The following is a 14062-nucleotide window of genomic DNA, read 5'->3' on the forward strand; positions in this document are numbered from 1 at the left end:
ATCTACCGTAAATACGACAACATCGAAGCGAGAGAGAAACCATAGGAGAGAGAAACCAAAGGAGAGAACAGCAGCATCATCGTGCTCGGACAGAGCCGGTTCTATGGCGCAAAGAAACTACACTGAACCAAATCGGGCGATTAAATATACAGTGTGTTTCTTTTAACTTATATTATTTGAGGTTAAATTCTTTTTACAGTAAAAAATGATACAATATATCAAAAAGCATATTACATTTCATTGAATGATAAATGATTTTTATACAAAATTCAAATTGATTAAAATCAATAAATTATATTTTGTTTGTTAAAAAAAAATACTTATAGATTTTATAAGCAGGCTTTGAATATAAAATGCATTGAACCGAAATGCGTTTGTTTATTTTATCAAATTCCATCAATGATAAATTTTAACAGAATTTCCAATAAAATAAATCTCTCGACTTGTTTTGGTACCTAGTTAAGATATTTTCGTCTTTCAAAATGTCGGAAATGGCCGCGGTTGTAATAAAATTTAATTTAGACGGAAATCAAACTAGTATGTACAAGATTGGCATTGGAAAGTGATGACACTGGTTCTAATGGTGAGTTTCGTATTTGGTTTTGAATTTAAATATAAACTATGCTTAATCAAAAAAAAAATAATATTTTTCAGGAGGTGGAAAAAACGCTCCAGGCGGCAGCTCAAGAAAAACGGCAGTAAAAGTTAACCCGTGCCTCCGGTACCTTTATTTAGGATGAAGGACAACAGCGCAATCCTATACGGTAATCTGGAGTCTAGACGAGGCACCTTTGCCGGATGAGCAACTTTCCATCGCATCCTTGCTCTGTTCTGTATCAGAACAATTCTGATCCCAACTTCAAGGATCCCCCATTGAATGGATTCATGGCCTGAATAGCAAATACATCGAGGACGACACATGCTTAAATGGTAACAATGTTTTTTTTTCCTATCAGTTTTCTAAAACAAAATTCATTTCTTCCAGAATCAATTTTGGACTAAGGGCAAATGTTATATACCAGGCGGTGCTATTCCCGAGCAATTCTCAGCCAAAGAGCTCCCCAGGTGAACTTGGTTAAGGGAACCCTCGAAAAAATCGCCGGCCACGAAGAGCTTCTTCCGGATGGGGTTCAAAAATTCAAACATCAACAAGCTGGATCCAAAAGAAGAAACTCCGACTGGGCAGAATCGATCGCATCTTTAAAAACCCAGAAATGGTGCCGTTGTTTAGAAATATGTAAATTATCCCGTTCCTAGCAAGTGGCTGCTGCTCAGCTCCCAAGCAATCGTTCCACATGCGTATCTGATGGTGCATTTGCCCACCATTCAGGAGGACCACGCAAATTACATCAACGAGTTGTCAACTTCTGGGGCGGAATGCAAGGAATACTATTCTGACCAGTGAAACGTTGACCGGTGAAACCGCTGATCAGGACATTCCGATTGTTATACGGCTGCAAAATCTACATGTTACTGACGGCAGCCAGGTTTGCGTGAAAATGGCATTTTAAAGAGCGGATAGTAAGGGTTTGAGCTCCAGCTATGCAAATCCGTGACAATTCGAACTTGGTTTCCTTTTCTCTTTTTTCTCCGTTTCCGCTGTTCAACAAATGTCAGCAATCGTTGAAGGAAACTCGTATCTGGACACAGATAAGTCAAACGAAACTTGTTTTTGTTGAACCGCGTGGAAAGGAAAATTTTTTGAATACCATGACCGAGACCAACGGAAAGAATACTCTGAGGGAAAGAAGTCATATTTTTGGCCGTCTGTCTAGGGAAAATTTTCGAAGGGCTCGACTGTGCGGACCTGAATGGCACAGCTGTGATAGTAAGAGATTTCTAATATTGCCACCGCTCAAAGACGCTCGGGTCATATTGAGAAAAAGCACTTCGAAGAAGTTCGGACACAAGAGAATGGAAATAGTTCAGGCGATGAGTGGTGGGTATCAGAAATATAATTAATTCATTAAAATCAAAATTATGTATGAAACATTCTTTCCAATTTTCGTTTAGGTATTCGTTGGATATGTCTCGTGCTATAAATCAAGTCATTGGTCGAGTCATTCGACACAACAATGATGGTTAACATCATTAAGGACTAAAGATGCACATTACCCTTCACTAAGGACAAGTAGTTTATGCAGTTCCGCCGCAGTTCATCCCACTGATAAGGTTCATCCCTCCAGTATTTTGTTGCTCGAACTGATTTTCTTGATGTGTCCCAAAAAAATGAAAGAAACAGTATTTGACATAGGCTGGATCAGCCTCCAGCAGGCGTTAATGATAAGTGCAGGTGAGCTATCCTTTATAATAATCCTTTGAAAACATTTAAAAGTGTTACCTTTAAAGAATCATCAACATTTCTGTCTCGAAGTAGATATTTTTAATGATGCCAGGAATTTGAGTTTTTTAAACTCTTTGAGATTTTCAAACTAATGCTATCAGAAAAAAATTGTAACATTTTTACTTCTTTGTTAAGCTCAATTGCTCTCGGATTGTTTGATTCAATTTGTTTCCAGAATTACACATAGAAGTATTGAAGATATACTTAATGATTTTTAATTTGAATAATATGAAATATTCTATAATCATTATCATCATTTTCCATTTGCTTTTATTCCACACTAAATTTTCGTACACAAGTTTGTTATATTGATTGAATTATGACTTGTGTGTTAATAAAAAATAATTAGTTTTTTTCTCAATTTATTTTCAGATAACAATCGTAAGGGTACTGTAGTCAGGTAGCATAAGAATATAATTTGTGAAATTTTATGTTTTTAGATAGAATTAAGAATAAAATTCGTGATGTAAAAATGTTCTCCCTTGTAAAGTATTGTATATTAATAAATCTCATTCAATTGTATTGAGATTAATCTCATTCAATTGTATTGAGATTAATCTCAATGCAAAAAACACTTATTTATGAGAAATAAACATTTTAAATTCATTGAAATACTCGATTCATTTTATTCCGTTCACTAGACATTATTTATCACCATATTTCATAATGGAATATATTAAAACGATTCTTTTTAACTTTCATTAGAACTTCCGATAAAATCAATCGGAAATAATGATCACATCATTGCATGCCAATCTTTAAAAAGTATTGGATTTTCCTTTAGTGCAATAACACTAGAATTTCCGATAATGCTTATAGCCCGATTTTGTTCAGTGTAGTGTTTGTAGTTCAAAGCATAGATGCCACACCTACCGATTTTTCGGTATTCATACCGATTTTTGACGAAAATTTTGACCAAGAATCGGTATTCACAGAATACCGATTTTAGGCAAAACCTACAGATTTCTTACCGATTTTTGAAAAAATTCGTTCTGACAGATTTTTTTTTCTAAATATAACTATAGCTATCTTTATCACTATTTAAATTATGAACCAACCTATTTAGCCAGCAAGTCTCAGATTATTCGATAGCATCTTTGTCTCCTAACATGGTAGATTAGAGATAATAGCAGTTTAAGATATAAGCAAATCATATCTTGAAGTTGTGGGTTTCAAATTTAGGAAACAAGATAAGTTCACGCTCTTGAATACTCTTGATAAATAGCACAAATCCACAAAAGTCTTCAACAAAGTTGTTCAATGAGTTATGATCTTTAATATCAAATACTCAATGACTATCTTGAATTATGTCATAAATAGTTGATATCTTATTTATTTCAATTTTTAAAAATTGTAGAAATTAATTTTTTCTCAACGTTGTATTTCTTAAACAAGAACATCCAGGCCATATCTGGATTCATGAATGTAGTAGTATTCAGTGTAAAGATTTAAGGAGCATAAAAATACTAAATGATAAAAGTGTTTAGAGTGAATAACACAATAAAGTCGCAGTGGGCAGAAAATATCATGTTTAAAAATTACGATATCAGCAAAATAGTAATTTTTCAATATCCTTTCAATAAAAATAGTATTAAAAGCTTCGAAAAAAAATCGGTATTTATACCGATTTATGGAATTTTCATACCGAATACCGATTTTTTCGGACTCGAAAATACCGATTTTAATGTGGCATCACTGGTTCAAAGTTATATAGAGAGAAAATAAACGTTATGGAAAGCTGAAAGTGAATGTGTCTTTGTGCTCGCTGCTCCTACACCTTGCTCCCCTTGCAAGTTACCATACCAAAGGGCTCTTTTCAGATCCATACGAAAGAGTTAGCTCTGGCAACAATCTACCCGTTTGAGTCAACCTTTCCATGCCAGGCAGCTTGTCATTTGACCTGCATCCGTTGTTTTACAAATATATTGAATGCAATAACTTGGATGAGTGCACCAAGGTAGGAGCTTGAGAAAGTAGCTATAAAACTAAGAAAGGCGTACGGTGGCATGCAGATAACGACGATTCGTCTATCACCAACAGCGGCCAACACGCTACTAACGGTAGGGAGTGTATGACTTGGCTGGTCAGTGAGGCACATCAGAACTACGCCCAGGATACCATAACAAATGCAACGCTGCTTTAATTGCTGGGACTTTGGTCACAAAACGGACCCGACGACCCGCCACGATGTTGTCGAAGATAGGGTGAAGAAGGACTCTTTGCAAGAGATTGAAAAAATCAATCGAAATGCATGCTGTGTAAGCAGACGGATGGCAACGCCCACGAAATTGGACGGCTTGGACTGCCAGGCATACAAAAAGGCAAAGGGAAGCTAGTAAAATTGGATGTATTCCAGCTAAATTTGAACCATAGCGCGATGGCACAGCTTCTGCTAGAGCAAACAGTAGGTGAAAAGAAATACGATGTAGTGCGATAGTAGGAACCATAAAGAATTCCGTCTGTAAATGATAACTGGGCAGCAGATAGGTCTGGCTTAGCTGCGCTGTCTATCTCACGGGGCTTTTTCCCATTTAGAAGATAGTGACACATTCTAGGCACGGATACGTGATTCCAAAAATTAGCGGCATCTTCTTCTGCAGCTGCAACGCTCCACCAAGATAGACGAACGGGGAGCTCAACACAATGTTGGATGAAATTGCTCGCGAATTGACAGGAAAAGCCCCTGTAGTGATACTGGATTAAGAGGTCAACGGGAGTAACAGGTTTTCCCACAGCATGGCTCGATGCAGTGCCCACAAGCCCCGTACGACTCGGGAGACCACGACATCGAGCCAGCAACAAACGAGGAACTTGTGGCCATTGCTAAGAAACTTTCGTTGAACAAGATCCCAGGCCCGGAGGGAATCCCTAATTCTGTGGTGAAGATGGCGTTACAGTACATTACAGATACTTTCAGAGTGGTGTTTCAAAAGTCTCTCGACAAGGTCTGTTTCCCCACCCTGTTAAAAAATGCGAAGCTGGTGCTACTACCGAAACCGGGAAAATCCCCAGGGCATCCATCAATGTACAGACCTATTTGTCTATTGAATACCCTTGGCAAACTGCTAGAGAGGATAATCTTCAACCGACTAACTATCTGTGTATCATAAAAGTGGACTGTCGAATAGCCAGTTCGGTTTTTGGAACGGGAGATCCACAGTGGAATGATGACAGTATACGCGAAACGCGCATATTAAAAGAAGAGGGAAGGTGTTCGTCATTACGCCATTGTGGCGATCGATGTCAAAAATGCATTCAACAACGTTAGCTGGGAGGCTAATGTCAAAGCGCTCCACAGGATACGTGTTCCTGATACCCTTTGCAGGATGATAGGAGGCATTTTTGGAAATCGCATCTTTACCTACGAAACCAAAACCCGGTTACAATCTACTGCCCTAAGACCATGCCCACCAATGGTTGCTAAACCTCGAATCGAGTACATTCAGCAACATATATATCAACCCATCATCGCACCAACAGTCGCTAACTTGATTCGAGAAATAGCATTCGAGCAGCAGGTTGTTACAGGATTCGTTTATGTAGCAACCTGGTAGCAACGCAGCCGGTTGTCGCTATCAGAAAATAAACAAACAGAAATACCAACCTGGATCACAACAATGGGTGCGAAAATAAGTGAGTAGATAAAAACACAACCAATCAAACCATCTAAAATACCGACCGAAATGGCAACTTGCGGTGGGCTTGGTCTAACAGCGGGTATTCAACAGGGTTCCATACTAGGATAAGTGCTCTGAAATGCCATGTATAATGGTGTTAACGCTGAAACTACCAGCACGCGCGCGGATAGTCGGATTCGCAGACGATGTCGTGCTAATGATCACCGGCGAAACAATCAAGGAGGTAGAAGACATGATAACGGTGTCTGTATAAAGAGTTGGCATCTGGATGGAAGCAGTCAAGCTTCAGATAGCCCACCATGAAAAAAAACCATGAAAAGGACTACTTGTGACCAAAATAAAGAGTTGTGCTGCACATGGAGATTACTGTTGAAGGGCACACCATATCTTCGAAAAAGCAGCTGAAATACCACGAAGTAATGGTCGACAGCCACTTAAGTTTCGGTGCACATGTCAAATATTTTTGGGATAGTGCTTCGAAAGTCTCGCTGGTCTGGATTATGCAGAACTGCCTTGGTCCGAAGAATAGCAGAGACGTGACAGTATTGAAATCACGACACGGAGGAGAGGCCTGGAGCTATTCCCTAGAGGTGAAGCGCAACAGATCCAAACTACGGAGCACACATCGGCTGATAGCCATGCGAGTTTGCAGTGCATACAAGATCATCTCCGGATGCAGCTTTTGCCATCGTGGGCTTGATTCGCATCGACACCACCCTGGCGAAGGATAAAGAATGTTACGTAGCAAGAGCTGTCAGAGCAGTGCGTGAAGCTCAATATAAAAATGTGGTTCAGGTAGAGTTTTATAGTCGAGTATGATTGTAGGTTTCATCATCCATGATAACACAACCTGATTTCTTGGTCAGAAGTTTGTCGTAGAGTTTCCGATCCCTTGGTTCCACGTATTCAGTCTGTTTGGTACTCATCATAACATTAGTCGATGAGGTACCTAGTTTCTTAAACACATCCCGTACTGATTTCATAAGATGCCGTTTGTAGTAATGTTTGATATTCTTGTCCCTTGTAGGGTCAAGCAGGGCCAAATTTCCTACCGCATCTCGGGAGATCAGTGAAAGTACACTGTTCTCCATACTTTCTTAAAGCGGTTTTAATTGCTCCAACACTCACACCATCTTCCTTAGCTAGTTGTTCGATTGAAAGACCACTCACAGTGCCCCATTTATGCACAATCCGTTTTCTTTGCTCGGGATTAAGTTCACGCATTTTCAGAATTCTTCGCGAAAACGACAAAAATGACAACGCTTACTTCACTTGGATGTAAAGAATAGTACGCAGCAAAAATTTGGTTAAACGTTAAACGCATTTTTTGAATGAAGGTTGATTTTTAGTGTATTTATGATTATCGGAATGGTCTATAGCTACTTTCTAGTCAGTACAAGGGAGAAAAATCATTGGCGTTACATCCTAAATCCAAGTAACGGTTTTCCTTATCTTTTATCTTACGAACCAGGGTGTTTTATTCAACGAAGGGACAAATCAAAGAAAATCAAATATATGTAAGGCAAATTAGGCTGATGTATGATAATGCGTGTGGGATAGATGGATGAGACAATGCATTAAGTATAGACAAGAAAACTCCCCCCTCCAAAATTATTTATCTCTATCAATCTTCATCAAATTAATCAAAATTAATCAAAAAACATAGGGATCGAAACTTTTCTGTGGATTTAAAACCCCATTTTGAAATCCATAACCCGAATAGGAAAGGGATAATGGATTTGCGTTTTTTTTTCGATACATCGATGATTTTTTTTGTCACTTTCAAAGCAACCTTTTCTGAGTCAAGCAAAGTGTTATCGTAATTTTCCATGTGTGTTGTTGCGATATCTTAATTGAATGATCTGTCATAATGATAATGACTTCAAGTCGTGTCTGCCTCGCATATATGATTGCAGTTTTTTAACAGGCTTTTATCAATGAGCCTTACACATGTTAAAAAACAATCTCGAAAAATGACTGAAAATCGTCCCAAATGCTCTTGGCTTATAACTCTAGAAACATAATGCTCTAACCTTTTACTCTTTTAACAACCTTTTTTGACCAACTGACGACCGTAGTTAACGGAAATAAAAAAAAACTGGCAGCTGCTTTCTTCGTAACTCAGGTGCCGCAGATTAGTTCATAAAACGTCTTACTTTCGTCCTCGATTTTAACACCCTCCCCCAAACGAGACGGAAACAAACACCAAACCCTATTGGCACAACCCGTGGCCTGGCAGCAGCAGCGAAAACTTCCATCATTAATCAAACAATAAACGAATAATAAAAGTGGATGTGTTCGTCAATATCGGCTTCGCGGAGGAAGTGTTTTTTATGCTCTACCAGAACACTTACTGACTTGTGTTTCCGGAACACGAAAGGATCCGGAACCGGAAAGCCATCAAAGCATTATAAGCTTACTGCCCGTAACGCAATTTATGAATTATGAAGCAACACTTTCCAATTATAAAACAATACATCATCAGGTGCTAATAAGCTAGATGCATCACCGGAACGTAGGGGAAAAAATGGCTGTAAGAACAAGGAAAAACTGATCATAAGCTAGGGGAAAAAGGATAAAATAAAAAAAAACCCTCAAGAAAGTGTATCTTTTATTGGCTAGTGCCAAAGCGCGGACGAAACTTGTCCGCGGAAAAACGAGTGTTCCAATGCACTACAACAGGAAAAAGAAAGCTTACTCATCTGTGGATTAAAACTTAATGACCGTTGGAAGCTGCGAAAAGTTTATTTTTCTTCGTCAGTTAGTCAAACCCATCCCACAGCCTTTCCTTCTCCGATCAGCGACCGGCCCGGTTAAGAGAAATTGTTTTTCTTTCCACTCGACTATGACTTAAAAAGCAATAAATCATACGAACGGGGGGCGGAAAACGAGACAAATGAAGTTGCGTTTGCCGGTTGGTTTTTTTTTTGTAGAAACTCTCGTTCGAAATTGGCGGAAGTCTTTGATTTTATTCTTAAAATAGCTGTTGCTTAAACTTACCTGAATGAACAGCCACGATGTGAACAGCGACAAACTGCTGTACTGTCCGTTGAAGCGGTAGTGATACGCGTAGAAGGAAAAGTGGTACAGATAGAAAAATCTGAAAATGCAGAGATAACGATAAAGGTCAATTAATACACTTCGTTGGATGACATTAAAGAAAGCAAATACAAGTCTAAAGACTAGCTCTCAAATTGAATCGAGGAGACTTTGATGCCAGAATCGATAGAATATTGTAACCAAAATCGGCTATCAATGCCTACATTATAGCAATATTTGGTGTTATATTTTCACCGATGGCAAAATTAGGTTTCATTTTAGTATAAACATGTTGAAAAATGATGGCAGAACAAGATGAATATAAGGCATTGATATCCAAATGATGGCACTATATAGTGTTGATTTTTCTTTGACAGCTAAATAAGGTATTCATTTATTTTTAAAGAGCAGAAAAATGAGATCAAAGTTATAGCACGATTTGGTTTGAAATTTTCTGCTGAGAAAAATATGTTAAAGTGATAAAATTTTATCTGAACTGAGAAAAACCCTGAGAAGGCTTTGTAGAGCAGAGTAGAATTGAATAGGATGACAGAAATTGACATCACTGGAGTATCTCTAAGAGCAAGTTCACTGGTGTTGGGGAAAAATGGTAGAAATTTTGTCACTTTTTGCACATTTTGAAAATTTTTCTATGCAAAATCATTCTCCAGATCTGTGGCCTTCAAGTTTTTTAACAACACGTGTTGTAGTTTCGCATGCTGTGATGCAAAAAGCGCAATATTTCTATCACATACGGCTGAAATAGAAACAGTGCTGTAAAATATACAACGCCTAAAGAGCTTGAAAACATTTTTGCATGGTAAAATTTTCAAAATGTCAAAATTTCTACCACTTTTTCCCAACACAAGTGAGCTTGGAAACTAAGGAATATTAGACCTGAAAAGTCTTCACTTGCAGAGCTTCATGTTTGTTTTCGTAAGATTCAGGAAGTTTGACAGGTGGCAATATTTTTTTTTTTTGGATAGTTTTTAACTTCTAGGAGTCATTCATCCCTTCATGGCAGGTGGCAAGAATTTCATCCCCAGTGCTGGACCCCAAATCGACTCAGTCTAATGTATTTACCGATTCTTGGTTGCAAATGTCATCAAAAATCGGTATAAATTCCGGAAAATCGGTATTTGTGGCAACGCTGTACACGACGCATGAAGAGGATGAGACACACATACTCATTTACGTTATTGAATTTAGATGACTCAGCTGGTGTTGAGGAAAACATCTTCAAGCACGCCGCAAAGGTTACTGGAACAACAACAACAATAACAACAACCGAACTAAACCAAACACATCAGTCAGCACTTCAGGAAATTCATTCATAACAGTGATGGGTCTCAAATGACTCCCTCGTGGTTCACCATTGTTGAACGAGAAAGTACTTACGTTCTTTCTATCTGGTACAAACGAATCCATAAAAGACAGGAACCGGTTATTCCATTGGTGCACAATGCCGACAGTAGAGCATTTATGTGGATCGCGTCAAAGGCTTTTGACATGTGAGTGTATAATGCGTCAACTTGGAAACAATGCATCATCCACTGCGCGGTTCTCGAAGCAAACTCTGTTAAGTTCGTTACGGCAAGCCAGATATAGTCAAATACTTTGCCCATATCGCCTCACTGGCGACCGCAGACATTGAAACCAGTCGTGGGACCTGGCGACGAAATATTAGCGAATGTAGTGCCTTTTATGGACCTTACAAGCAACTGCGTTCGAGAAAACTTAGCCCTCGCACGAAGTGTAACCTGTACATGACGCTCGTTAGACCGGTTGTCCTTTACGGGCAGGAGACGTGCATATTGCTCGAGGAGGACCTGTGCACACTCGAAGTAATCTAGCGACGAGTGTTAAGAACCGTCTTTGGCGGAGAATATCTTGGCAAAAGAACGGAGTGTTGAGACGAAGGATGAATCACAAGCTCGGGCGACTCTACGGCGAATCCAGTATCCAGAATGCGAGAATGCCGGACGACTTTCCTGCAAAACAGGTGTCCGCCGCCAATCCGGTAGGAACGAGTCGGGCAGGAGCGCAACTGATGGAGGTGGTTAGACCAAGTGGAGCACGATCTGGCGTATGTGTGATGCCCGATTAGTTGGAGAACGGTTGCCATGGACCGAATAATTTGGAGGAATATTGTTCATCAGGTTATGTCGTGTGACAATAAACCACGTAAATAAAAAAAAAATGGGGAGGGAGCAATCCCACAAACGTACAGTGCAGGGGTACTACGGAGTTCAACGGATAGGAGCCTTTGATCCTGGCTCTGCGGAGTTGCACGAACTTTTAGTTCCGTGAGAATTGGTAAAGGCAACCCGAGAATTTTTACTCAAGTTCGAACATGGTTGCGTGTACGCACACTGAGCTACTGGTTGTAGCAGAACTGATTGAGAGTGAATATGTGCAACTGTAACCATCTCTCAGAAACCAGTTTAGCGGTTAGTCGGTCGGCTGTAAAGGAATGAATAGGAGTTTCGTCGGCAGCCCTAATCGACCAGCTTACCAAAAGGGACTGGCAGGCAGCACTACCGGTTTGGACATGTGGCTTCGCCATACTGCCCAGATTGTGGGGACGCAGAGGAAACACCCGAGCATGTGGTGTTTGTCAGTCCGAGGTTTGCGGCGGTACGTACTTCCGCCTGTGGGCCCGACACGACTGCAGGCAACTTGGTACAGAGGATGTGTAAGGATTCCAACACTTGGCATGAGATCAGCGATGGGTTCACCCAGATCATGACTGTACTGCAGAGGAGCTGGAACCAACGGCAGTCCGCAAACGGTGTAGGATGACTCCATTGACGGGGAGCATCTGAGTAGTGTGCGTCCGATCCCTGGATCGAAGCTACAACGATAAGGCATCATCTTATGCGTAGCGGAGGTCAGGGGTGCGCCGCGAACGTGTGTAGGATACCCCAATGTCGGAGGGTATCCGAGTAGTGCCGCTTCCTAAGGGGGAAACTGCGGAGATATGACTTTACCTTCCTCGTAGCGGACCTTAAAGGAAGATGGTTAACCACTGTCGGGGGATACCCACGGGTAAAGAGGCTCTCGATGCCGGGCGAGCCTTTCGAGTCGGAGTAGGATGACGTCACCGTCGGGAAACATCCGAGTCGTAGCGTTCAAAGTCCCGAACGCGTGCCGTGACAGGCGGGCTAAACACCCTAGGGTTGCCAGCCAAGGGGGATAAAGAAGACCGGACAACGGTCGGAGTAGACTAACCCCATCGACGGGGGGCTGTCGAGTAGAGTGCGTCCGACCCCACGGTTTTAAGCTACATAGATAAGGCATCATCTTCTGCGTAGCGGATGCCGTGAGTGCGCCGCGTTCGTGCGTAGGATGCTCCACCTTCAAGGAGTATCCGAGTAGGGCGGTTCTAAACGACAGAAGCTGCGGGATAAGACTTACCTTCTTCGCAGTGGAAATCGTTGGGAAAGGGTTATTCCACGTCCGGGGAATACCCACGGGTAGAGTGGCTCTCGACGCCGGGTGAGCCATTCGAGTCGGAGTAGGATGACGTCTTCGTCGGAAATCATCCGAGCCGTTGCGTTAAGTCCCGCGCGTGTGCCATGACAGGCGCGAGTCTAGGATAAGCTGCTCTCGATCTGGCACACGACCGGCAAGGTGGCGAACCTCGAATCTTGGATATAAGAGGCCAGGCTTCGAGTCGTTAGAGGAGAGGTCAGGCTTCGAACCTCCATGCGGAGAGGTTTGTGTGATCACCCCCGAGTCTTTATGGTAAGGGGTCGGGTCTCGAGTCGTAAGAGGAGGGATCAGGCCCTTAATCAACATTAGTGGTGTACTACTGGTCACCTCGAGTCATTACGAGGAGAGGTCAGATTTCCAGTCGTTAGAGGAGAGATCGGGCCATGAAGAGAAGAGGTAAACCTCGGGTCGATGCGAGGAGGGGTCGCATCTCGAGTCGTTAGAGGAGAGATCATGCCCCAAGTCGCAAAGAGGATAGGTTTGTGTGGGAATCTCGAGTCATTGCGAGGAGGTGTCGGTTCTCAAGTCGAGTCTTAAGGACGATAGGTGAGCCATAGATTTGGAGCGAAGAGACGAAGCGTGGGATAAGGCGAAGTAAAAATGAGAGCGGGACGAAGGCAATGAGCGGCAACAGGATCAGAACAGGTCGAAAAGGAAATGACCATTTACTCTTGGATTAGTTCGCGAATGCATCGTAGCGATCCCAAATATTCAAGAATCATTTGATATTGCAAAAGGTTTGGTGCTTTATTCCATTTTATAAACGGAACAGGAATCATCGTACTTAAATAATAGATTGGTGCTGGGCGCAATAGATTGGAACTACAGGACCCCGCTGTTTCGGTTTGATTTGAATCAACCAATTGGTGTTACTCATTCCGGTACCTGGTGGGGCCAGGTACGACATCAAAGGCAAAGTCTAAAGGTCCAAATGCTCCGCCCGACAACATCAAGCGACAGCCATCGGTGTTACTTATCCCGGTACCTAACTCAGCACCCAAGGTGTGGTCAGGTCGAACTGTCTGCGACGAACTGATTTTCCATCAACCGAGGAGGTTCAGCAACTCACCACTGCAGCGATCGAGAAGGTGGAAAGTTAGATGCGCTCCAAGAGCTTGCGTTTGGCTCACCACAAGACCGAGATGGTGCTGAACACAAACCTGATATCAGCACAATCAGGGACGATTGCATCTGGAGCGTGCGCAATCGAATCCAAGCGTGTCATCAAGTACTTGGGAGTGATGATCGATGATCGATTGAATTTCAAGACCCACGTCGACTACGCCTGCAAAAAAGCGGCAACGGCGACAGCAGCCCTCTCGCGGGCCATGTCGTACAACTCAGCGATCTGCTGCACCAGAAGGAAAGTCCTGGCGAGCATGATCACGTCCATTTTGCGGTACGGAGCGGCAGCCTTGAGCAGGCAGTGTGATCTGCAGCGTGAAGCGGCTGATGAATCTGCGGGTTATCAGCGCATACTGAACAGTGTCCTCGGTAGCTGCTGATGTTGTGACGGGGGTCATGCCCATCTCGGTCTTATTATAGG

The 14062-nt window shown here is 41.8% G+C and overlaps 1 protein-coding gene across 1 annotated transcript in view; it reads right to left on the reverse strand.

Moving 5' to 3' along the window:
• The window catches only part of LOC129751796 (uncharacterized), a 342108-nt gene that overhangs the window by 40978 nt on the left and 287068 nt on the right, over positions 1-14062 (reverse strand). Inside the window, exon 10 of the mRNA XM_055747524.1 lies at positions 8983-9082. Within this exon, the coding sequence (XP_055603499.1) occupies positions 8983-9082 (100 nt within the window). The remainder of the gene's footprint in view (positions 1-8982; positions 9083-14062) is intronic.

The sequence above is a fragment of the Uranotaenia lowii genome, chromosome 3, assembly GCF_029784155.1.
Source record: "Uranotaenia lowii strain MFRU-FL chromosome 3, ASM2978415v1, whole genome shotgun sequence".
Taxonomy (NCBI): domain Eukaryota; kingdom Metazoa; phylum Arthropoda; class Insecta; order Diptera; family Culicidae; genus Uranotaenia; species Uranotaenia lowii.